At 44.1% G+C, this 26259-nt stretch overlaps 1 protein-coding gene across 5 annotated transcripts; it reads left to right on the top strand.

Annotated features, from left to right (window-relative positions):
• Nucleotides 1–560: 560 nt before the first annotated feature.
• On the top strand, nucleotides 561–26164 carry rhbdf1a (rhomboid 5 homolog 1a (Drosophila)). 5 transcript variants are annotated; one of them, XM_029438278.1, is made up of 19 exons: nucleotides 561–951; nucleotides 17236–17380; nucleotides 17473–17612; nucleotides 18099–18203; nucleotides 19411–19624; nucleotides 19838–20044; nucleotides 20597–20719; nucleotides 20860–21023; nucleotides 21500–21751; nucleotides 21855–21966; nucleotides 22071–22145; nucleotides 22252–22413; nucleotides 22527–22627; nucleotides 22719–22782; nucleotides 23253–23347; nucleotides 23449–23524; nucleotides 23664–23764; nucleotides 24822–24975; nucleotides 25157–26164. In XM_029438278.1, the coding sequence occupies exons 2-19, from the start codon at nucleotides 17264–17266 to the stop codon at nucleotides 25574–25576; spliced, it is 2682 nt and encodes an 893-aa protein (XP_029294138.1). In that variant the 5' UTR covers nucleotides 561–951; nucleotides 17236–17263; the 3' UTR covers nucleotides 25577–26164. The 5 variants fall into 5 exon arrangements, with proteins under 5 accessions (XP_029294138.1, XP_029294137.1, XP_029294140.1 ...); XM_029438277.1 differs by having other exon boundaries at nucleotides 18096–18203; XM_029438280.1 differs by lacking the exon at nucleotides 18099–18203 and having other exon boundaries at nucleotides 562–951.
• The last annotated feature ends 95 nt before the right edge of the window (nucleotides 26165–26259 follow it).

Genomic DNA, 26259 nt, shown 5'->3' with positions numbered 1-26259 from the left:
GATAGGCCATAAAGATAGGTAATACAATCCATAGTGGTGTAGATAAAAGGTTTGCGGTGATGACCCATGCTGAGGAAAGCACATTTAATTTATTACAAGTAATTTGACATATCCAGGGATGTTATTACAGTCCTCTGATCTAATTGGTTAAGTAGTAGTGATTTGATCATGATAACCTCTGAACCTCCAGGAAGCAAAATCAGCTGCATGTCAGACATGTTATTGTCAGTAACCCACACAAAATGACACTGTGCACTGAATTGTGTTCACCCTCACCCCCTTCCTCCCACTGCAGCTCCCGAAATGAATATGAAATTATTATTATTATTATTATAAAACATTGTGAAATGATTTACAAGTTGACATTTCATTTAAGCAGGCGTCCACGGAGATTGAATCCCTGTATATGGAGAGAGTTACCCCCGGTTTCAGTCCCCGGACCCCTCTCTGGCTGAGGATATCGCTTAGTCACCGCCGTCCCCGGGAGAAGCAGCGCCTCCCTGTGTACACACCGATTGGCTGGTGATGTTGACGGCTCGCCTTCTCCACAGACCGTCCTCAGTCCAGGGCGGGGCTGCCTGTCTGCCAAACTGAATTAGGCTACAACCGGCAGAAGAAAACTTACCCCGGGTCGATTCATGGAGCAGTGTGGGAATGCTCTGTCCGTAGGTGGGAAGCAGAGAACCGGACGGCAGCTACATTTCGGCCACAGCTCCCCGGACTGCCGCCGCTGCTGCTGTGATCAAGAGTGACCTGATTTAATTCCCCGGCACCGGGCTTGGCTTAAAAACATCTGCGAGGTGGAGAAAAGAAGAAGCGTGTTTATTCCTGCGCCTCTATCAGGATGATGTGACAAATCATCTCATCTGCTTGCCTGGGAGAAAAAGCAAATCTGTGAAACCGGATTTTCTTTTTCACTGCTGGAGATCGTCTGAGCTGCTTGTTATAAGGGTAAGTTGTGTCATTATTTCATGCCTGTCTCCTGTGGTCGCCCATACGGAAGGCAGCAGCCGGAGGAAGCGCTCACGCGTCGTGATCGAGGAGGATACACGAGTTTATATTGAATTATTGGTCGACATGGGAATCCTTCGCATACAGGCTGGACATAGTAGGCAGAGCATCGTTCAGGTTACAGGGTGCTGTGCCATTTGCGCTGCTTGTAGTGGAGTTTATAGGCTATTTAAAGTGCTCATGTGGTATAATTGGGTCTACCTTTAGGCCCAATCACCTTTTTTAAAAACGTTTTAAATACCTTACACATGGAAGAGATGTTTAAGTGGAATTAATAAGGTGTGAAATGAACCTCAGGTCCAAAATGAGCCACAGGCTGATGAGCTAAATTACTTCCTTTCTTCTTCTTTTTTAAGCTTAAACTTTCAGGAGAGATTACTTCTGAGCCAAAGGCTTGATGTTCTGATTTCAGGCAACATTATCTCATATGGCCGAGGCGGATGGAAGATGGCTCGGCTTAATTGCAATGTTGTCCTAAGGAATGAACCTTAATGACTAAATTATTGTGTAATCATGCAACACATCATGCAAAAAAGTCACACCACGAACTCACTCCTCCTCCTCCTCTTCCTCCCACTGCTCCCTCCTCTTCCACCTTCATTATCAGCATCACCATCATCTTCCTCGATCATGACTGTTTGTGTATGTTTCAGTGAAGCAACAAATAGCAGCCCCACACATTTGCTTTGCTGTAATATAGATGGCTGGCTGCATAGAAATGTTACATAATTCACGATGAAGATGAGAAGAGCCGCACACAGCATGTGGTTCTCGTGTCGTTCTCATATCATCTCCCTGCACTCGAACCCTTTGAACCTGAAAGTATTATTTCTTTCTTAGATCTTTCTTTTCTTTCAAATTGTAGCTTTCATGAGGCGCTAACACACGGTGACTCAAAGTGACTCATGGCAGACAGTCTCAAAAGGGCACAAATTCCACAAAATCATTCGCTTGGAGGGGCCACCTTTAACGTCTGGATTTGACTCATCAGAGGTTGAAAGCTGCACCGACGGCAGCTCAAATATTAACAAACCGCAAACTTGTTGACATCGGAAAGGTTACGCTCTCCAATGTCCTACAATACCTGGGCAGACTGAAGTGAAACCATAGACGTACTGTATTAGAAACTGCTGAGTTATTTTGGCAGACAGGACATGGGAGCACATGGCCCGGTTTGTGTGCCCAGTGTTCCTGAAACCTTATCACACGGAGGGAGGGGATCACGGCTCTGGGTGATGTAATCACACCGATAAAGCAGGGCTCTGGTGTGTGATAGTGGCAGTCAAGGCTACATCCTCTTTATCTGCTCCAACTGGACTCCAGAGAGAGTATTCCCAATGTGTGTTTATGTGGGTGCATTTGGGTACGTGATACTTGGAGGGAGCTGGGAGTAGCTCAGCTGAGGCAGGTGGACCATCCAGGCTGGTCTGTGTTGACTGGCTGGTATGTGAGTTTTTCAGGGGGGTGCTGAGAGGGCCACACTGTAGTCATGCCTGCATGACTCATGGCGCGGTATCTGTCTGTCTGTCAGTCCTGCCAAGTGCACAATCCTGTACAACTGCTTCATGGTGTTGCCTTCAAAAGAGCTACAGAGCGTGATTTTACGCTCGGCGATTATGTTATCAACCTTCATTCATTGACATTCCTCTATAGATATTTATTTCCAAACCTCTCAAAGTATGCATCACTACGGTGATGGTTCTCATATGTGACCTAATCGCTTCAAGATGATGCGTCTGCGCCAAGTCCCTGCAGGAATCAATCACTTTCTGACCTCACCCCTTTCCATTTGAACACATTTTTCTCACATGTGTACCTATAAAAGAAAGCGTTAGAAAATGTTATTTTCTCTTTTAATGTTTGTAAATATAAGGGTAGACACTTCTTTACATACCCGGAAGTTTTAATGTTGTACTCGCTATCAGTTGAGCAACAGCAGACTTCTGAGTGTATGCTGGGTAGGTCAGGGTGCATATTTATTTATTTTGGTCTAAAAGTATTGCAATCGTTAGCTTTCCGGTGGTCATGAACCCATAATTGTATGTTTATTTTAGAAGAAGATATCTGTATCTTTAGGACGGGTGGTCGTCCAGTATGGGCCCCTGTCTCCTGAATGTTTGGTCCTTCTTAATAAAACAACGTTGGAACTCTCTCTCTTATAGGTTCACATCCTGATGAATCAGAAAGTGTTTGATTTCTGACAGAATCACAAGCAGGACACAGTTGTTAAGTGCAGATTGCTCTTCCTCAGTAGATGCTCTGCTGATGAGATGACACTGCGCTACAAAGCAGCGATAGGTTTCCTGGAAGAAGCTGCTTGTTCCCGATACTTGGGTGTATTCTGTGATTGTTGGTCATTTTCTTCAGTGTCTGGACGGCGCTCGCTCTGAGAAGTGAGCGTCACTGGGCTGAACAGTCCCATGTGTGCAGAGCACATGCTTCTCCAAGTAACCTCAGGCTGTTTCTCCAACAAACACATCTGCATCGTGAATCGAGAATCACTTGTTAATCCTGTTTTCCAGGCGACCTGAAGTTTGCATTTGGTTGCTGACCAGGTAGAAAGTTGCTCCGACCATGTATTAAATGTTTTTCATAAAAGCATTTTACATGTTCACATTCTGTCAATCCTCGACAGGATGCTGATTCCCCCCATAAAGTTCCCTTCAGCATCTTTCTTCAACATCCACACGGTATAACAATATATGTTAAGGAGCGCCTTGCTCTGTCCAAACATCACTTAATATTCTATTGTGTAAATGTTCTATCTGCTTATTATAGTACTCCCAACTCTTAGTCTAAAGTATTATTACTTTGAAACAGTTATCAAAATACAAGAAACCATGTTTGTTTCTTTCATGTCTGCACAATCGCACCGAAGGAGAAGTTTTGTGTCTTATTCTTTTTACTTCTTTTGCAAAAATTCAGCTCAAGATATTTAGTGGTGTATTTGGAAACTTTGGGGTTTTGACTTAAAAATACATTTCTGTGGGTTCAAACAGTGCTTGTCCACTCACTCTTAAGACTGTGGTGGTTGACCTACTCCCTGTCAATGTGTTGTGTTGATGACTTGATGAAATGAATTATACATTTCTCTGTCATGGCTTTGTGTGAAACCTGCTGCGGTGAAGATTGTCTCCTGGGTTGATTTGTGAATGTGGGGCACGGCAGCAGTTTCTGGAGAGGTCAAACATGTTAACCAACTTGTTCTGCTACTTTGGAGACAATACACACGCTTTCCTGCTAAATATATTGGTTACAACTGTTCCCACAACTGAGCTCTAACAGACATTAGCTTAAAAAGCGTGTCAGGTACGTTGTTCGTTTTTTATACAGGGGATTGATGGTGAGAGAGCCCACAGGCAGTGTTTGATCTCGTCTCGCTGGTACTGTCTCGGCTCGTACCGGTTTTGTCTTTGATGTGGTTACAGTTTTGATGAAGTTGTCAGGAGCAGGAACAGTGATTTTTCTCGCATGTCAAATATTGTGGTATTTGTGGAAAAAACGTAAACCGAGTTGTGTCTGTCAGGATACATTCTGCCTTGTTATAAGAGGGGGGGGGGGGGGGGGGGACGTGTATCGGTTGTGGTGCATTGGTTATAATTATACAGGACGTGTTTGTTGCTCGTACAGATCATCATCCTTATAGCTGCTTGTTTGCCTGCCTGCTTCCCCCAGGTGACTCACATTTGTTGCATCCTATGACATCTTGGCGGTGGCATGATGCAGCGGCAGTCATGACGGTGAAGTCCGTTGTGATGTAATGCTGTAATGCAGCAGCAAGGCTATTTCAGGTCTACCTCTGAGCCTCCAGTCCGCCTGACAGCATGCCACCCTTCTCTCCTCTCAGTCAGCACCTCCTCTGTCATAAAGCCATACATGAACCCGCATTCACACAATTTACTAGAAAACCTTTGATGCACCGGTTTGGAGAAAAGTGGGAGGTGTGACTAAATTGAAAATACAGGTTACAGTGTTTTCACAGTTATTTGGTTCGAGCCAACATTAGGCTGTAGCAGAGAGGAAAAACATCTAATTTGGGGTGGGTAGTTGCAGGGTGTTTTTGTTCCTGTAGCTTGTATTCTCTCTGACACGGTGTCTGAGGCTGGTTAACCTCAGGATAACACTCATTTTCAGGGCTGTGGGAGTTTGTCCCAGAAGGTTGGTGCTTTTAGACAAGCAGCAATGGCTCCTTGAACTTTGATCTTCCTCTTTAAGCTTGAAGAGCTCTCTGAGGGCGTGTTCGCAGATAACCCAATAAATATCTTTCTTTACCTTGTGCCTCGAGACACAAATATGTTGCAATTGTGTGTCTTACCTGAGGGAAAACCCTTGACAGAGGGATTGGTTTCAAAACTCGCACAAAGTTAAATAGCAGTAGTACAACTTGTTAACTTGTGAAAGATATGTGCGGTGTTAGAAAAGCACTTAGTTATGTGCAGATGACTGTTGTTTTTACTTTTGGTTTTTGACTGTCCCGTTGAAGAGGTTGTCCTGCATGAATTACAAGGCTACTTTTTTTTTTTCAAAATATGTTTTTGGTGTGTTGTCATTAAAAGCTTCAAATACTGTGTGTGTGTTGCTAATCCACACCGGAGACTATAGTGCCATGCACGCAGCTCAGGCCCTAAAAGCTGTACTGACAGCACTGCGTCGTATCTGTTTACTTTTTCTCAGATCATTGTCAGGCCAGAGGACCAGCTCAAGGAACGTCCTGACTGATACAGTATCCCAGCACTGTTACTGTTACAGCAGCGATGAGGGTGCAGTTTTAAATAGGATAGCCCTCCTCCCCTCTATCTTTGGCACAGTCGGTCGTCATACCCAGAGGCTGTGAATCCTCATTGTGTACCAGACAGCTAAACTCAAGTTGACTGTTCCCTGAATGGAGCTGCACACACACACAGTTATATCTGGACAGCTTCAACGGTCCCACCAACATCACATACCATGCGCCAAATTCACTCAGTAGACTTCCCAGAAATGAGGGTGTGTGTTGGATTCCTCTGTGACTTTTCGGAAGAGGTGGATCTTGGTCGGTTTAAATGCCCTTTTTTTTTTATTGACTGAATTTGAAGTGTTGAAATACAAAATTCTGAGAGGTTACCAAAGTATGCCCACTTAAGTCCTATTTTATTATTCAGTTGTACTATTCTTTGTCAGTCAGACGGGTTGACGTGGAATCAAGCCAGCAGCCTCTGGCATATTTGAACACGTACCTGATCCTGAAACTCTCAACTTTCCTTTTATACTGCCTCTGTTTCTCTTCACAGCCGTGCCAACTTTCCCTTCCATTTGCCAGTTGACAGAGCTTGTAACGCCGCGTGCCAGGGAAAATGATGTAAAGCCTCTCATTTATGGTGCCCAGTTGATCACGCCCAGTTATAGTGAAGGCATCACGCTGGAAGACTAATACGTGGTGAAGCATATTCACTCATAACTCGGCAAAAAACAAACACGAACAGTAATGCAAATCGAAAGTCATTTATTCCTGGAGGCTGTGAGGGTTTGTATTCCCACAACGTTCTTTTTGTTTCACTTCTCTCATCTTGTCTGAATTAGACATTCTGTCTCCTCAAAAACATTTCCTGATAGTTTGTCGCTCCTGCGTGACAATGTTTGTTCGCTGTTAAAACCATGAGAAGTCCTCCATGACTTGGGGTGGGAACTGACTTTATCTCCAGAGAAAGAGTGTGTATTCTTCAGTTAACTCAGAATAGAGGAGTCCTCCCCCTCACTGGGACTTGTGACTGTCCCAGAGGACCTGCCCCAGCCTTCCCATTTTTCCTGTGCTTTTGTCGGGAGTTTTCCACTGATCTCTTGGTCCAGCTGCATGGCTTCATTCTTCCTCCTTCCTCCCCGATCATCCTCGCTTTCACATCTTCCTGATCCCAACTGGGAGACCGCTGTTCCCCTGAGAGCACCCTCACGTCCTCTTAGTAGCCTATATCAGAGGGGATCTCTAAAAGAAGTGAAATTATACTGAACAGAAATTATTTCACCTTTTTGACTCTAAAATATTCAGGTTTTTTAAATAAAAAATGAGAATAAGTTGTAAAAAATGTTTGCTGCTTACATGAATTAGTGCATTCAATGTAACTATTGGCTGAATTCAAGCACCATCGTTGCAGTCGATGTGATTGATTTGTGTGCTCTTCCCACCACATGCAGCGCTGGGAACTAGAGCACGAACTGTAGCTGGGAATAAGCAGTTATCTATCTGTGGGGCAAACCACTTCATCTTCCATAACTCATTCCCAATCAGACAAACTTTGTGCGTGTAATTCATTTTAATGACGCCTCTCTGCCTCTCCTGCTTCTCTTTCATCTGCATATTTGACTGTGTATCAGATTAAAGAGATTAGTGTGTGTGTGTGTGTGTGTGTGTGTGTGTGTGTGTGTGTGGTGTGTGGTGTGTGTGTGGTTTCCTCTCCTCTCCACATTAACATTCTCCTACCTGTGACAGAATCAAAGTCTGCACCGTTGCTCAATGTGACAATGATATGTGACATTAAATGTGTGTTGGTGCAGAAGGATCCATTGATATTCCTCGTCCTTCACTTGACTGTGCACATGCTCGCTCGCCCACATGTTTACATCTATTCACAGCCTCCAGTGGGGAAAATCAATGCAGTCAATAATCTGTACTCTGTAACAGGTCTGCAAGTCTTTCAAGGAAAATTAATTTTAGTACTTTAGTGATGAAATGTTTGAAAGATTGAAGGCGTAAAATCCTTCATTAGACCTTGCTATGAGGGTCTATGAAAATAATTTATAGAAGCTTTGAATCAAATCCCTAATACAGTCCAGGTTGATTCATGCCTAAAATAATACATTTGTCACATTATAATATTTTATCTTACATTGAATGATTGATATCCTGTTCACGACTAGTGAATGTAAGTTGTCCTTAATGCTTTTGTTTTCCATGCCATGGTATAGGTAATGTGTATTTATGAACGCATGATGTGTTCCACCTACGTCTCTCCCTTCATATGGGTGTTTCTCCTCTCTTGTTGATACAGGTTCACTTTAGCTTTTAGACAGATTAAGCAGCGATTTTGGACGTGAAATGTCAACAGCTGCTGTAAACTAGAAAAAGAAAGACTTTGAAGAGGAGTTCTTCCAACTTGCTTGGTCCTCTGTTACCCATTTCTGTGAAGAAAACAAATCTTAAAGTCTCTAGTTTATTGTTATTTACTACTTCTTCTCCCAAGAAACTGCATTTTAATCCTCTAATCCCAAAGAATGAAGAGTTAAAAGTGGATTGAGTGTGTTTGGGAAAATTAAATTAGGCATTTTATTAGCCTCTAAAGTCCTTCGTCATCGTGACTTACTTACTTAAGTCTTTGAAAAGCTACATTTTTAACGGTTTGATTTAATGTAATAAGAATTCACTTTAACCAATCATTCCTTATAGCCTTTGGAGACCTCTTTAAGCTCCAACTTAAGGGTTGACTTTGGCGAGCTCTGTGTTATGAAAGACTACACAGCCTCCTTTCTCTCCTTTTGCTTGAATCCATGCTCATATGGATCATTCCCATTGTGCCGGTGCTACAGGCCACACTTCATCTGCTCTCTCCAATGGACGCGTGGGCTTCAATGTCACACTACACTGAGATCACTCTGGCTGCGTGGGCGGCCGGCCGGTCTCGAGCGTGCCCTCAAACTATTCTTTCTGCACACGGGGACGTATGCTTCACCACGGACAGGGATGGGTCGTGTATGTTTACATGTGCGGTCTGGATGTGTTCCTGTGCATGTGAGCAAGTGTATGTTGTTTCCGCGGTTGTGCGGACCGGACACGGAGAATGCGCTGCACTGTGTTTCCTGCCTTCATTTGCACCTCCCCCCCCCCCCCCCCCCCCCCTGCTCTGCACTTCCTTCCTTTCTCTGCACTCCTCCATAAAATAAGCAGTAACCTGACCTGCCTCCATGCTGGTGGTCTCTCACGGAGGATGTGAGATGACAGAGCTGATGGCTCTCCTTTGTGAAGTATTTTTAATCCTGTTGATTGATTAGATCACAAAGATAAACCAAAAGGTTGTGATAGTATTATGACACTGTGTGCTTTGTTTTCACGACATGATGCTTAACTTGGATACAGCTCCTTTAACCGTACACGCCAATACAACGTCTCTGCTAATATTGGAGTTTACTCTCTTTGCGCCTCATCCTGAGTAATTATCTCAGCTGGGAATTTGCTTAGTGCAACATTTCCATTGATGGAAGAATGAAAACTTCAGCCTGCTGCTCTTGCTTTTTTTTTTGACAGCGATCCTGTTGCACAATGACCCTTGTTCAGGCCAATCCACATCAGGCCATACAATGCAGCCTTTTGTAGGCGTGATTCAGGCTGATATCATGCTGGAAACTATTTAGATGGGGATCACATGTTGTTAGGGCACACTGTTTCTGAGATTCTCCTCTTACTCACTTAAAGAGAGAATGTCAAACCTCCCGTAGACAATGGAGTGATTGTTTGTACTCTCAGGACACTTTTGGGAGGACTGGGCGCTGCAAGAAAGATGTCTCACTTCCCTTAGTTAGCCATACACAAGATGTCAAAGCAGGGCACATCAAGGGCTGAAACATACTCTACAACCTTGTCAGGAAGTCTGATGTTCATGTTCTTGATCTCCTGATTATGGCGTGTAGTGCAAATGGAGATCTTTGACATTTACATGTCTAGTCGGGTTGGACAGCCCTCGTCTAATTTGGAAACTAAATATGTAAATGAAATCATTTCCGTGCTTTGGAAAAAGGCATTCAGTCTTTTTGAATCAAATTATATTAATTTCATTATTATCATTCATTGCATGTAATATGCAAACCGAATCTAAGCTTAATCTAATTGCTTCTCATCCCTCTGAACCCTGTGCACAGAATAAACTATAGTTTCATACATTGGACATGTGTGTTCATTGCAGAGCCATATTTCTTTATTCGGACACTGTAGCCGTTGGTTTTAAACATCTACTACAGTCTGTCAGCCTCTGAGATGAGGTCAGGTCCTCCGGAGTACCACAGTCTTGTTGAATTTCATTAACTGTCACGCACATACTCTCTTTAGCTCCGTGTGGAGTTGTACAGTAGGTTTCAGGAGCTGCTGGATTGTTTCCACTCTGTGGTAGGCCCCAAGCTTCCTTGTAGGGTACAGTACAGCTGGAGATACAGTAAGTTGAAGATAAGCTTCTATGGCAAACAAAGAGGTTTCAGGTCTGGCAGCTGGAGTCCCAGCTTGAAACTAACTGCTTATCAAAAAGTGGTGAAGGCCGTTTCACTGTGGGCTGGTTCAACAGGGTGTTACCTGATCTCACTGAGGTGGAGTATTCACACAACTCCCCTGTTATGTATAAAACTGTATTTAGTTGTCTTGGCCTGTGAGGTGTGTATATATAGCCCACACAGAGGGAGGTTTTTTCCCTCCTCCAGATTAGAGACACAATCACAGTTTTGGACTGAGACATGACACAGATTAACTAAGTGAGCTTTGTTTTTCCACTGAAGTGAAGACGGGTCTTTACTATCTGTTGTGAGCCGAAACAGGTCCGTGAACATCCTGCGAACAGAGGTTCTGTAAGCTCAGGGGCCTCGGCCATGTGCACAGCAGCTCCAGTAGCAAGTATGTACTAAATAATTCACCTGTGCAGACTGACTAAATAATTCACGTGCTGAATTAGCTGCACATGTAACACAATTTCACCTGTACAGCAAAAACTGATAGAGCTGATATTCAGCCGGCTGATATTCTGATTATAAACGCACTAAAGTAATTGTATACCTTGGTTCCTGTGTGCTCTTGACACATCTCACCTCTACTTCAGATTGATTTCCTGTGCAGGATATTACTTGGCGTAGAAAGGCTGGGTCTTGTGCTGATAAAGTAACCAAGCGCAATTTTATAGGACCTTCATTCGTGTGGCAATATATAAAGCTTTGTGGAGGAAGACGGGCAGCTGTGCAGGCTGTGCGATGGCGAATACAGATATGGCTACCGGTGGCGGTTATTCCGTGCACAGAGATAAACGAACGCATCCCGTTCCATAAAACTAATTGTGGTGCACATCTTGTGAGAGGTGTAGTCGTGTTTCTTTGACAGAAAAGCGCCCGCTGCCTAGAAATCTGGAGCAGGATGTTTTTCATGTTGGTCCGTTTCATCCAGACGTACATTTGCAGTCGGACTCTATAAATACACCGCATGCACACAGCCCGCTGTTAGGAGGCCATTTATACTTTCATGAGCTATTCATATCTCTGGCACTCGATCCTGTCATTTAGTAAACACTGTTATGACAGTGAGGGAGCCTGGCAATGGACCCGATACAAACCTGTCGCTCCACACTGACACCAGTGAGACTAAAAGGTTAAGTCTTCCTTGTAAAATCCCACCGTGTGCCGACGGCCTGAGCCCAAGATCTGTGGAAAACACGGGGGAAAAGGCCTGAGCTGCTCCACCCTTTTTGGCTGGGCATTTCAGCCATGTCCACCCTCAAACACCCACCTTGCCAGTCACAGCAGCCCCGCCCGCCTACCATGCCTGCCCCTCAGATAGCTAGCTGTGACACTTGATCTAAGGGTCAGCTGCGACGGATATTTCTGCTGTCTCTCTCTCTCTCTCTGTGTTTTTTAATGTTGTAAGTGCCGGTTTGGTGTGGCAACCTGTCACATGTCACTCGGGTCAATTCAGATGACGGCAGCTTTACTGGTACTCGGTTGCACATCACTCTTTTGCCTGCGGCTGCTTTGCTGTGTGTTTTCTTTGGACAGAAAGAAAGATAGAGAGGCTTTAAGCCTAGACTGTGTGGACAGCTCAATTTTATTTTTGTTGAGGAGCTATGTGTGTGTGTGGAAGCCATGTTAAAGTCACACGGTTTTTATAGTTGCCAAGAGCAGCCAGAAGTGAAGAGAGACACATTAGAGACATGCTCTTATTACTTATATAGATGTAACTCTTTATCCAAATCAAGTTTCACAACTGGTTCTGTCACCTGGCATTAATGTCTGCTCTACAGTTTAACACCTTTATTTGAATGTCTCGGTTCCTGTTCTCCTCACCCAAATTGAAATATCAGTAGCTTTGTAGTTTTGTCAGCTTCTTAATTCATGTGCTATATAAAGATCAAAAGCGTACTTATGCAATTAATGCGCAGATGGGCCTCAGATGCCTGTAGAAACTACACGAGACACGAGCCTGTAGTGTTAATAAGTGCAGATGATTTGTGTTTAGATTGTCTGTTGGGGGGGGGGATTGCCAGATCTGTTGCTTTTTCATATAGTTCCCCACATGACACTAATAGTCACCCACTAGAATGACTACGTGGTCATGCTCACCATTATGAAATACCATTTAAGGGAACTACAGCTCCTGTATATTTAGCTTGATTTCACAATGGCAGAATGTGTCCGATGTCGATGGTATTTCATTTGAGAACATGTCTGATTTGCTTTGTATGTCTTCTTATATTGAGAAGAGGCTTTCCTAAGAATGTTTCAAGTTATATGAGAGAGAGAGACTAACAGGGAGAGTGACTGTCTGAATAGCAGAGTTTCCCTCCATTGTTTCCAGTGTCAAACCTTGCCTCCAGCATGGAGTGAAACATAAACAATGGATAGTAGGAGCATTTATAGTGAATGACTAACTGTTAAAGCCTGGGGGAAACCAATCATAACCTGTTTGTTCCATTGGGTTGTCAGTAAAACTGTAATCTGATAATCAATCTAGCACCAGCCCACATTACACAAAATTGTAGCAACATATTAAAAAGCGTGCTAGCTAAATGTTTAGGCAACACTACAATAATCATTTGAGCCACAGTGGTCAAAAAGTTGACCTTTAGTGGACAAAGAAGCAAAAGCAACATGATGAAAGAGGGAAAGGAGGAACGAAGGCCTGGGGCCAGGAAGCGCTGCAGCTCTCAAGAATGAGGTATCCGGACTTCTCACTACCCAGATTAATGAGGTCATCTATCATGGCGCCTGCCTGTGCATGCTAGGCAACAATTCCTCCTGTATACTGTCCACCCTGACTTTATAATCCCTGTTGGGAGTCAGCAGGGCTCTACTTGGACAGCCACGTGAGGCTGTGTCAACGTCAGTGACACAACTCTGTCAGTCAGCCACCCTCAGTGTAGCTGCAGCCAGCCTGCCTCCTGTAGAGTAGCGCATAGCAGTAAAGTACACGCAGTACCCGGAAACCAGCCAGCTCCTGTCCATAATGGTTAGGCTTCATGTGGTTTCCTTCTCTGCCATTTCAGCTTGGTTCAGCCTCAGCCAGAGATCTTGAGGAATGTGGGTATGGCATGCACTGAGATTGGAAATGGCCCTGTAAAGAGAAGATTTGAAGAATGTACAAAGACTTTTTAGAAATAATCATTATTCTAAAACATGTGATACGGTAGAGCCATGTGCACTTTGTAGACGTGTTCAGTGTAAAAAGCTCCGTGTCCATCATTTCTCTTCATGTACAATAGTGAGTAGGGTCTGAAGATTTTAAATAAGGCATACGAGGGCGCCCCGATAGCTCACCTGGTAGAGCGGGTCGAATCGCACCCGTTGCCCTCTGCTGCATGTCACCCCCTCGCTCTCCCCCTTTTATAATCTCATGCTGTACTATCAATCAAGGCACCAAAAAGAAAGAAATAAGACGTTTGCAGACTGATCCAACACAAAAGAGGCCATGGCCAGATTACTGTTTTATTCATGATGAATCTGAAACAGGAGGGCAATGCTCTCTTCCAAGCCTCTGCACATATTTGAAGTGCAAGAGCGGTCGGAGGAAACTAGTTATGTTGTGTACAATGAACAAGCCCAAAATGAAGCAGTAGCACGGCCCCCACCCTCACGTAGCTCTTTTTTTTCTTGCTTTAAGGTGGCACTTAAAAGCTCCATCCACTGAGCCATTCTTGTGTTTAACTTTAAGCCTCACCTGTGGCAGCTGTTGTCATAAACCAGTGCCTTTCTCTGTATGACTGGAGACCATTACCGAGTGATTATATTAAATGATGGCATGGAAAACGCCAATGGGCTTGAGTTTGTATGCAGAAGGTTTTACAATAGATCGCAGCTCCCCAGACACAGAAAGAGAGTGCTGGTTATGCTTGTCAACCCCCGTCATTATGGCCTGCTGGATGTCCCTGCACCTGGAGAGACGTCAGCTTTGTCCTCTGTGTTTTGTCCGCCTGTCTGTTTTCTCCTGCCTAATGGAGAAAAGAAGCGGCCTGAAGAAGCAATGTCAGGCCCAGAATATAAAACAATCCACGAAGGGTTGTCATGGGTCTCATAATTGAGTAGGAAGTGTTATTTTCTCACAAGGAGCAAACGCGACAGGAAGCCGATCTCTTGCGAGGCGCAGTGCAAAGTTATGGGTGTGGGTGTTTTCCCTCTTTTAGATGTGAATCGTGAAGTAAAAACAAATCTTGTTGAGAAACTAGATTAAATCACTGCAGTCTAAAGAATGTGAGCCTGGTATCAGTGCTGGGAATGTAAACACTGTAGGAAACTATTACACGCTTTAAATGGTTGCCATACGACATCTCAACCAGAAAGAAACCCAATCACCTTGAGAGTGAGATAAGACATTGTGCTGCTTTTGCTCAGCAGTTGGTCAGGTTGAATGAATTAAATAGGATGGTCTTGTCTCAGCAAGCTGTTACCTTTACAACTGATTTTCTTTAACCGTCAAACTTGACCATGAACATGCGCTGTCGAGGGACGGCTAATCCTCCAGCCTGGATAATTGCCAAACACAAACTTCAATCAACTCTCCTTCCCCCAAGGGTATCTCTCCCTCTGAAGGACTCTCTGCCTATAAAGAGCTGTCTTTATCTGACGAGGACTAGCCTTGAGTCCTACCTTCTCTGTTCAGTGATTTCTAATTATCACTCGATGGGAATGGTTGACATTTTGATGGCTCCCTCACAGTGAGAGATGAGTCAGTGGCTGTCATAGCCACGCTTGCATCTGAGCAATGCCCAACTGTTCCAGTTTAACTCCTCCTGAGACACGAGTCGCGGGCCCATGCCAGTTCAGCTGCCATATTGACTTTGGAGGAGGACGAGAGAGAAAGAGGGAGACGCACTTCCACAGCGCTTGGCTCGGCTCTCTGACGAACGTTGGAGGTTTACCTTGGGCTGTGACCAAATGCTCTTACAACCCACTTATGGGTGGGCTAATGGAGAACCATAACAATAGCTGCATGGCTTCATTAGTGCATCAAGTGTTGCTGTGTTGAAGTGTATTTGGTATGTGCTGCTGTGTGAGATCTGCCTGTGTGGGTTTGAAGCTGTAATTTCTTGTAAATGGCAATCACTCACACAGAGAACATATGCATGCACAGACGACAGGAGTGGGAGACAGTAAGCAGGGAAAAATCTTAAAGCAGGAGGAGAAGCGCAGCGCAGGAACAATGAGAGTTGTTCAGTTTGCTTCCGCCCATCCTTCCGTCATTCTCTGGAGGCAGAACAACATCAACGCAGCAGCTCGGGCAAACTGAGTTAAAGCAGGAGGAGCCGAAGCTTAAGCAATCAAACAATGTTTAGCATGGAGGAAAATTAGGTTCCCTCGCTGTCTGCTTTCAGTTTGGCCCCGGTCTGTTCCAATCTGCAACTCCTGAAGCGGATGCCCCCCTTCACTGATCTGCTCTATATCAGGAACCCGCTGTTACTTTGAACTAATGGTGAAAGTAATTAAATGTCGGGTGTTCTAGCCTGGGGTAAGAGAGGGCTGTTGTGCATAAGCTGGTTACTGGATTTGCATGTCCCTAATGTTAGTAGCAGCTCCATGAGTCTGTCTTCTTCTTGGTGCATTTACAGGCACAGCAGTCTTACTTTAATAATACAAAAAAGAAGAGCAGCGTAAAGCAGAATGTGTCAAAATATGTCACTTTGACCTTATCCACCGCTCTCTAGGTCCGGGCTGCCTTGTTAATCTGATCTCACAGTACAGACAATGTCACTGGAGGTCAGACAAAACCCCACTACAACAATGCACACTGCTGTGTTATAAACATCTCATCATGTCAGCATATGAGATAGTAGCTATACCAGTGTCCTTTTGGAAACTGGTGGATTGAGAAATATCTGTCAGCGAGAGTTAGGCCGTGTTTAAATATTAACACATCGGTGATGACCCCTCAGACCTCGGTCTGAGGTTTTCCTTCCGTCTCTGCTGAGATCCACTGACAACACTTCCCATCATCACTTGGGCTAAAACAGAAGCCTGTGGTGCGTTAAAATGGCAATGGGAAACAGATGTGGTTACTTGGAGCTGTGGACTTTTTTCTAGGAACTGAATCTGTAACGAGCAAAGTGAGGACGTGACCTGCTCAAAGCTCAAAGCCCCTGATGAGACGTCAAGTGTGACGATGCCATCTTGTGAAACAGAAGTAATTGAAGCATAGGAAAGGGATTCTTTACATTCATTTGGTTTTGTAACGACCTCCTAGCTGAGGAGACACCCTCTTTCATAAGTTTACACATTTGTGCTTTGCGGAAAGGCGGATTTGTACATTCCTCATGTCTGCGAAATGAAAGATTGCTTTAATCAATAATTAAAGCAACTGTACACACATTTCTGTGGGATACTGCTCGATCCAATGAAGTGCAAATGATGACTGTTTCTTTTTTTAAGGGGTAAAGGAGCCGTTTTCTGTGGGAATAAAGTAAATGACAGGAAATGAACCACCAGGCCCAGAGAAGTGAGGTTAGATGGTGGGACAATAAAATGAGAGCCTGGTGATAACACGGCTGCAGCTACACACTGTCTGAGGGTGAGGTTTACCTCCACAGACTTTGTTGTGGGAATGAATACATAGTCATTAGTCTCTGATGGATCTTCTGGATGCAGAGCAACTTTTACCACAAAGAGGGATTACATTTGATTTTAACTTTAGAATTAAGGGATTATTTTTAAGACTGCAAACTTCCGCACTCCCCAGCACAGCACATTTATTGCTTCTTCTTTTTTTAAATGGCTCAGTGAAATGTTTTGGGGAAGGGGTAAACAGCTCTGGGCTGTTCTCAGTGGTTTCCCCTTTACTATCTAATGAACAGAAATATGTGAACGCCCATGCTTGAATTAAAAAAGGGGCCTTAGCACCCTCTTGTGAAACAATTCTGCAGCACCAACTCCTTGTCACCATCGTGTTTATAACTGCAAACATTACCCTTAAACTGCAATTCATTGAGACTCATAATAACCTCATCTTCTCCTTCCCTGTTTGTGTAGCTGGCAGGCCTGGGGTGGGACAGAGAACATGGCTGAACCACGGCGGGAGAGCACCAGCAGCCTGCAGAGGAAGAAACCTCCCTGGCTCAGACTGGACATTCCCACGGCTCAGATGTCACTAGACGAGCCTCCCACTTTTGTTCAGGTGTTCTTTCTCGCTGAATCCCATTCTCGTTTCTTGTCATTTTTGTCATGACTTGTATTCACACTTTTCCTTTGGGTCCTTTTCCTGTGTAGCCCGTGAAGAGGCAGGGCTTCCTGCGCAGTATCAGCATGCCAGTGGAGACCTCCCACCTCCAGTCCCCACCCCGCGACCTCTTTGACACCCGGCGGCCTGTCTTACAACGCCAGTCATCCATCACTCAGACCATAAAGAGGTAAACGCAGATAGCAATACACTGGATTTATATGAACCTCTTTATATAAGTGTGTTGTAGCATCTTTTATGATTAGAATATGAAGTTGTTTGCAAATGATTGAATGAAATGCTACAGTGTGTAATATAAGCTGCACATGCTTATATGAACGTCATGAGCTAAATGGAGGATGATAGCAGCCTGTGTCCCACGGCATGTTTAACAAATAACATTTCCATTTAACTAGTGTTTCTGCTCTCCTTACTTTTTTTTCCAAATTGCATGACTGTTTCTATCTGCCTGGTAATAACTTTCCTAATGTTGTTAATCTGAATGAAAATCAAGCCTTAACCTAACCGTTTGCTTTGCTCTCTCTGCATGATGGCTTCAGCACTGTCCAGCTGCACTTTTCCTTCTCACTGCCTGTTGTTGTCTTTTCTCTTTTCCTCCTCCTTCCTTCTGTCCCTTCTCGCCACCTTCCGGCACTGATCTGCCTGGTCACAGCAGCAGAAGGGTGCACTTTGAGCGGATTAACACGGTTCCCATTAAGGGGCAGAGGGCTGCTCGCCGCAGCATCAGGAAACACCATTCGCTCTCCAGAACCCTGCTCAGGTACGGCAGGAAGTCCCTCACAAAGAGTGTTAGGGTCAGGGATCAGGTGTGTGTTCTCACTTATATACTATGAGGAAATAAGTGAGTATACTGTGTGTGTGTGATTATCTTACAATGCCAATGTTTTTATTCCATTAACACGTCACAAGACCTTTTCTTCTTCACTCAGTCACCAGCTGTTGCAGCTGTGAGTCATAAAGATTTATTTTTAAGTAAGACATAAGACGACCTGAAACCAAAACAAATTCCTCTTAATTCAAACTGCATTTATCCCAGGATGTTGTTCCTTCTGAGCGGTACTTAGTGAGCCAGCGCTTTAAGGCTGACACGCCAGGTTTAAAGGCTTCTTTAGTGGACACTGATTAGATGAGTCTGGGCCATGACAATGTTCAACCATACTCATAGAAGCCAAGGTTAGCGAGGACATGTCCACTGCTACAAAGGATGCATGCCACACATGCCAGATTATTAGCTGTACAATCTCGTCACTGATATTTTGTGAGCAGGGGACCAAGAAAACCAGCAAACCTTATTCTCACTGACAGAAAGAGTAAGCGGAGCGATGAGAAATAGATGTTAACTTCACGCAGCATTCACTCTGCAGCTGGTAATTACAGCTAGCTTGCCTGAACTTTCCTTTGAAGAATGTTTCCACTTCCACTTCCTGCCCTCGGGGTGCAGTAACATTGTTTTCTCTGGTTCTTATTAGGCTTCAACTTCAGCAACCTGATTGCATGTATATTCATCAGTGTTTGGTGGAATGGGAGTGGAGTAGGACACAATTAAAACCTCAGAAAAATCCTCCGTTCAATGTTAATTGGATTTGGTGTCTGCTTGTGTCAGTTAAGATTAGGAAAATCTGAATGAATTGGATTTTTTAACAGCATTAGAATCCAGTACATCCCTCTCTTGCTCTCTTTCTTTGAACATGTAGAGTCCACCATGCATTAAGTGTGTGCGTGCGTGCGTGTGTGTGTGTGTGTGTGTTTGTGTGGGTGTGTGTGTACCTGGCTAGCCTGGTGTGCCTGGACTGTGCCTATTACTTGCACACATCCGACCCATTACTCCATACACAGGGCTCTCAAGAGTATCATCTCTACATCTCAAGTTTCACCAGGCCAGATAACTTTTAATCTCTCTGTGAGAAATGAAGCATGTGTGTTAGTTTGGTGACCCAAAGCTGAAAGGTGAGTGTTTGTTGTGTTAGGGGAACAGCGGACTGGTTTGGGGTCAGTAAAGACGGCGACGCTACCCAGAAATGGCAGAGGAAAAGCCTTCGCCACTGCAGCCTGCGCTATGGAAAGCTGAAGCCGCAGGTGATCCGAGAGATGGATCTGCCCAGCCAGGACAACATCTCCTTAACCAGCACGGAGACCCCGCCTCCTCTCTATGTCCCCTCCTCACAATATGGCATGCAAAAGGTAAAGGAATATATGGGTTGCTTTGCTTGATGCTGTTCATATGTTTTTATGAAAATATGTGGACAATATTTAACAAATTATTGACGGATGTTCTTCAATATATCAACTTGGCACACATGTGCATTATGACAAAACATCCCCTTACTCTGAGCCTGTCTCTTGTGTTAAAGTGATCCTATTTAACTACCACTTGTTGAACCCATTGGTCACCAGATTGTGGACCCGTTGGCGCGAGGACGAGCTTTCCGTATGGTGGAGGAGGTGGATGGCTACAGCGTGCCTCAGACCCCCATCACCCCTGGAGCCGCCTCGCTTTGCTCCTTCACCAGCTCCCGCTCAGGTCTCAACCGGCTGCCTCGTCGACGTAAGAGGGAGTCTGTGGCAAAGATGAGCTTCAGGGCCGCAGCAGCGCTGGTCAAGGTGAGACAGCGGGCTGAGATCATTATTATCGTGTCATGCATTAATAACGTGCGCAGCCCAAATAGGCTTAAAAGACACCATTATTTAGAAAGATAGACCAGAAACCAGAGCAACATTAATTACAAATAGAGTAATACTAAACAAATTAACCTTCCTGAGGTTTTTTCACACAACCTGTTTTTAAATCTGAGAACGTCAAGGATCTTTGACTCCTTGATAAGTTTGCTATACGATAAGATTCAGTGCCATAATTGTGCAATGCTTGCAAAATAAAATGTATACAACAAATCAACGGGAAAGTGTGTGTGTGTGTGTGTGTGTGTGTGTGTGTGTGTGTGTGTGTGTGTGTGTGTGTGTGTGTGTGTGTGTGTGTGTGTGTGTGTGTGTGTGTGTGTGTGTGTGTGTGTGTGTGTGTGTGTGTGTGTGTGTGTGTGTGTGTGTGTGTGTGTGTGTGTGTGTGTGTGTGTGTGTGTGTGTGTGTGTGTGTGTGTGTGTGTGTGTGTGTGTGTGTGTGTGTGTGTGTGTGTGTGTGTGTGTGTGTGTGTGTGTCAGGGGCGCTCAATACGGGATAACACTCTAAGACGGGCCCAAAGACGCAGCTTCACCCCCGCCAGCTTCATGGAGGAGGACCTGCTGGACTTTCCTGATGAACTGGACACATCTTTCTTTGCCAGAGTAAGACAGAAAAACAACAATGTTGTTATGTTGCCGTTTATTTATAATTGAATAATAATTCTTATTTTTAAAAGAAAACCATGGGATTACCTTTTGTTGCACCTCTACTCACTATTGTCTTTCCACAATGTTCTTTCTAGGATATTCTGATGCAGGAGGAGTTGTCCACGTACGCAGACGAGGTGTTTGAGTCGCCGTCTGAGGCGGGCATGACGGAGGACGAGCCCAGCAGCAAGAACGATGAGACGGAGCTGACAGGCAGCGCCCTAGATAAGACGGAGCTGGAGAGAAGTCATCTCATGCTGTACGTTGCTGTAATGTTGTGCTGATGCCAACATTAAATAATGATTAACCCGATCCATGTTACTGGAGAACAGTTTTCACTGTAACTCATCAACGCTAAGCATAAAGTCGTGTATAAGAGATCAGAACATCTTGTGCAAAGGATTTTAGAGAGTATTGAGTGGAACACGTGTTGGCATTAAATGAGGTGGAAAAAACCCTCAAGTTATTTACTGAACGGTTTCCCTCTGTGGGCTGATTAAGAACGTTTACAGTAAGATCTAATAAAGCACCATGGATAGATGGAGAATTTAGGGATTTGCACAGCTCAAATGTATAAGGTAAGGATGAGTAAACGTAACGTAACGATTAGTCATCAATGGAGCTGAACAAAAAGCTAATCTGACAATAATATATATGATTGGCCTGGTTGGTGGTATAGCCAGATAATGCCTTTAAAAATAATCACGTGTCGCCTCCTCTGTTAACTTTTTCCAGACCCCTGGAGCGAGGGTGGCGTAAAGCCAAAGAAGGAACACCAGGACCACCAAAGGTGCCCTTGCGACAGGAGGTGGTGAGTGTTACAGGACAGCGGCGTGGCCAACGCATCGTTTTACCTGTCAAGAAGCTTTTTGCCCGAGAGAAAAGGCCTTATGGATTGGGCATGGTAGGGAAGCTCACAAACCGCACCTACCGCAAGCGCATTGACAGCTACGTCAAGAGGCAGATAGAGGACATGGACGACCACAGGTACTGCACCTCTTCACAGATCTGACTAATGAGCGCTTTCTCGCTGCTTCCCTCAGTTGATAACGGTCTAAATGTTTTTTAATACACTTTTTATTTCCTCTAGGCCTTTTTTTACATACTGGATCACTGTTGTCCATTTGCTCATCACTATCCTGGCTGTTTGCATCTATGGTATTGCACCTGTGGGATTTTCCCAGCACGAGACAGTTGATTCTGTGAGTATAGACTCAGTTGTGTTTGATTTGTTAATACACTTTCACAATGTTTTCATCTCATTACAACTCGTATTGATTGTCATTTGGATGTCTTCTGATTTTAGGTTTTAAGAAACAAAGGTGTATACGAAAATGTCAAGTTTGTGCAGCAGGAGAACTTTTGGATCGGGCCGGGTTCGGTGAGCACTCTTACTCTTGGTAGAAGATAAAGAACTCAAGCAATAACCATGTGTGAATAAATACTACATTTTGAGATGTTTTTCCTTTTTATCTATGCATCTTTAGGAAGCTCTGATCCACTTGGGGGCCAAATACTCTCCGTGCATGCGGCAGGACAAACAGGTGCATGATCTCATCAGGGACAAGAGAGCGATCGAACGCAACTCCGCCTGCTGTGTGCGTAACGACCGTTCTGGCTGCGTCCAAACCTCAGAGGAGCAATGCTCGGTCTGTAAACAAACCCACTTCTTATTTGTGTTCCTTGACCTTTTTATAATTCAACTCCAGAGAGACAAAGTGGGACTTTCTAACTTGTTTTTTTCGTGGGTTTATATTTCTAGAGTACTCTAGCTGTGTGGGTAAAGTGGCCGAGTCATTCCAGCACACCCCAGTTAAATGGTAAAGACAGACAGTATGGCTCTGTGTGCCATCAGGATCCCAGGTAAGATACAGTAGTAGTTTCATTGCACAGTATACATTCACAGATGCTGGTTGGTAAACATAATGTGTGCATATGATTTTTCTCATTACAGGATATGCCTAGAGCCTGCCTCAGTAACACCTCATGAATGGTCTGATGACATCAGCAAGTGGCCAGTAAGTACAGTTAAAGCCTGTCTGGTATTAAGGCATAAATACAATTATAGATGAGGTTGTTTGAAAAGTTATATCACGCACATATGATCTGACCATGATGAAAGATTAATTTTATTTATGGATATAAAAGACAAAAAACAATCACATACAAATGAAAAACAACAGAAATGAACTGTCCTAGTGTCTTGCCTTTTCTTCACAATCTACGTGTCCTAAAAACATTTACAAAACCAAAAAAAGCACTGAAATAGAAGCATGTGGTTTTCTCTCCAGAGTGGATACTGCTGGTACTCTGGGATATGTTATGAAATGGCAAAAATCCACCAAAACAGGCAATCTCCTGTTTTTTGTTTAGACCTCAACACGTGATTTTTCTTTTCTTTTGGATGAATCTGGGAGTGATAACACATTTTGGCACTGACCTTCAATCACTGCTACAAAAAACTAACAAAGAAAACCTGCTGTGGCAGATTTGTACCAGGTACGACACAGGGAACCACACCAACCTGCCTCATATAGACTGTACCATCACAGGCCGACCCTGCTGCATTGGAACCAAAGGGAGGTGAGGAGAGCTAATGAACCTGTGACAAACATTCATCCTGGAATATTAACATGATGTATGACTAGCTACTTATTTAATAATTGCTTCTTGTTTTCCTCAAGGTGTGAAATCACATCCCGGGAATATTGTGACTTCATGAACGGCTACTTTCATGAGGAGGCGACTCTCTGCTCTCAAGTAAGTGACGTTCTCCTTATTTTACATTATTAAAGGAACGAAAGGAGAACAGCTGTTTAGTCATGTGTGTTCGTCACATTCATAGTATGTGTATGACTTGGGGTCATGACTTAATATGCTGTGCTATGTCCTTCTTCAGGTGCACTGCATGGACGATGTGTGTGGACTGTTGCCTTTCCTCAACCCCGAGATCCCAGATCAGTTTTACAGGCTCTGGCTCTCACTTTTCCTGCATGCTGGGTGAGTCAGGAGCTGTCAGGATACACACAACTACTTTCCATGATCCTAAGATTTGCCTGGCGAGGAGGAGAGGGGATGTTTGATTGTACTATTGAAAGTTGTATTCAGAGAGGGTTTGTTTTTTTATGCAGGTATTTATTAGTTTCAAACATGAATAGTATAAAAAAAAAAAAGAAAAACCATAAATATGTAAATCACTTTCTACCAAGTAGTAAAAATAAAAGCTAATCTCGGTAACCAGAGGCGCAATTTAGCAGCTAAAATCAGTCAAAACGTGATTTTAAAAAGACCTAAAGGCCAGCTTTGTCTCAGCCTGATATACTAGATCAGTGTTTTCAAGGACTGTGTTTGCACCCAGCGGTGAGGAAAGGATGATTAAAAGATCAGAATCAGCACAGGGGTTTATTAGCCAAATATCTTTGGCGCGTACAAGAAAATTGACTCTGGCTGTCTGTAGCTCTTGGTTTATTCATACTCCCAACTAAAAAATGCAAGAAAAAACATTCAGCAAATATGTAAAAGAGGGGCAAACAACATCAGAAGAAAAGGCATACAGTAGCACAGAGGAAGTTGTTGCTTGTTAACTATGTTTAATATAAGATGAATAAAGTGAATCATCTTATTTATTCACTTATAGCTGCAGCTGCGTTCACTGTACTGTACTGTCACGCATACATTAACTATGTAGTGATGAATTAATTGCAGTTATGCACTGTATATTTAAGACCGGCCACAACCCTTTGATGTAGTTCAGACCTGTCAGTCAGTCAGCACAAAGAGCTGACCTCACTCTAAAGAGGAGCAGTGCTTCATCTTCATGCTGTCTTTTATCCGTCTCCTGGGTAATTAAACAAAGTGCCCTTGCTACACAAACTCATTAAGCTTCAATGAGATAGAGACCGATTTTGTTGATGTGCAAAGTCATCGGTCTGCTGAGGGGTTTGCCTTCTCTACACAGAGGAATGACCTTCCCAACACGTGCAGCTTTTATTACACACACACACACGCATGTCACATTGCACATACATTAAGACTTTGTCCATTTCCGTCCTCCCAGGATCCTTCACTGCCTGGTGTCGGTGGCTTTCCAGATGACCATCCTGAGGGACCTGGAGAAGCTGGCGGGCTGGCTGCGCATCTCAATCATTTACATTCTCAGTGGCATCACTGGCAACTTAGCTTCAGCCATCTTTTTGCCCTATCGAGCAGAGGTGATCACCACGAAATATCAGTGCATTTATGAGTCATATTATGTGTCAGAATCCCCGCTTGGGAGCTCATCAAGTTCACTAGGAACACCATATAATGCACAGAGATTTTAAATCACGTTATAAATGTTTGTGAACATGTGTTTGTAAGCTCACGCCCCTCTCTCTGCTGTCTTTGTGTCAGGTGGGCCCAGCCGGCTCTCAGTTTGGGATCCTGGCCTGCCTGTTCGTGGAGTTGTTTCAGAGCTGGCAGATCCTGGCTCAGCCCTGGAGGGCCTTCACCAAGCTGCTGTGTGTGGTGCTCTTCCTCTTTGCCTTTGGGCTGTTGCCCTGGATCGACAATTTCGCCCACATTTGTGGCTTTATCTCTGGCTTCTTCCTGTCCTTCGCCTTCTTACCCTACATCAGTTTCGGCCGCATGGACATGTACCGCAAACGCTGTCAGATCATCGTCTTCCTGTTGGTGTTTGTCGGGCTCTTCTCGGGCCTCGTGGTGCTCTTCTATGTCTACCCAATCAAGTGTGACTGGTGCGAGTTGCTCACCTGCATCCCCTTCACGGACAAATTCTGCGGGAAGTACGACCTCAACGCTCACCTGCACTGAAGTGTGGACAGCGTGAGCACAACAGGAAGGCATCAGGTCAAAATACGTGGACTAACAGATGATATCAGCCATTCTGCGTCTCCACTCTGCCCCTGTGTGACTGTGGGACTGTCTTATCTGTGAACAATGACAATATACTTGTGTTTTTTTACTTTGTCAGTATGAATACCTATGCCCCTCATCTTAAACACTTCCTTTAATCACCTCCCTGTTCGGCAGTCATTGTCACTCCTTCACTGTCCAGTGAAACAAAGGAATGGCACTTCTGAGCCTCATTAAAGTTCCCTGCTGCCCTTTACGTGTGAGGCAGGAATTAGAGAGCGCTGGTACAGACATAGATTTAATTATTCAGGCAACTTCATACAGAAGCAGGGACAAAAATCAAATATTGATACCGTTGGTGCCTTGTTGAGAAATGTACCAACTACTGCCATATTTTTGTTACATTATGCTGAGCACTCGAATGTTAGTTTTTTTTGTTTATTGCTTCCCAAGAAGTGATGATCGTTTTGAACCCGGTAGTGTTTTAGCTACCTGTCTAATCACATGTAACTGAAAACAACAGTAAAACAAATCAACAAACTTAAATGGTGTGTGACTTTCTCTCAATTACCAGAAAATGCCTGTTGAAGATTGTTGTATAGTTTATTCAAATTATACAGCAAAGAAATATCTGCTACAAA

Source organism: Cottoperca gobio, chromosome 8, assembly GCF_900634415.1.
Source record: "Cottoperca gobio chromosome 8, fCotGob3.1, whole genome shotgun sequence".
NCBI classification, from domain to species: Eukaryota; Metazoa; Chordata; class Actinopteri; order Perciformes; family Bovichtidae; genus Cottoperca; species Cottoperca gobio.
Note: the sequence above shows the minus strand (reverse complement) of the source record. Positions and strands in the feature narration are given on the sequence as shown.

Coding starts and splice junctions, on each gene's coding strand:
- rhbdf1a (XM_029438277.1), top strand. CDS start 17,264: ATGGCTGAACCACGGCGGGAGAGCACCAGCAGCCTGCAGAGGAAGAAA. Junction 23,348..23,448: donor TGCATTGGAACCAAAGGGAG/GTGAGGAGAGCT, acceptor GTTTTCCTCAAG/GTGTGAAATCACATCCCGGG. Junction 23,525..23,663: donor AGGCGACTCTCTGCTCTCAA/GTAAGTGACGTT, acceptor GTCCTTCTTCAG/GTGCACTGCATGGACGATGT.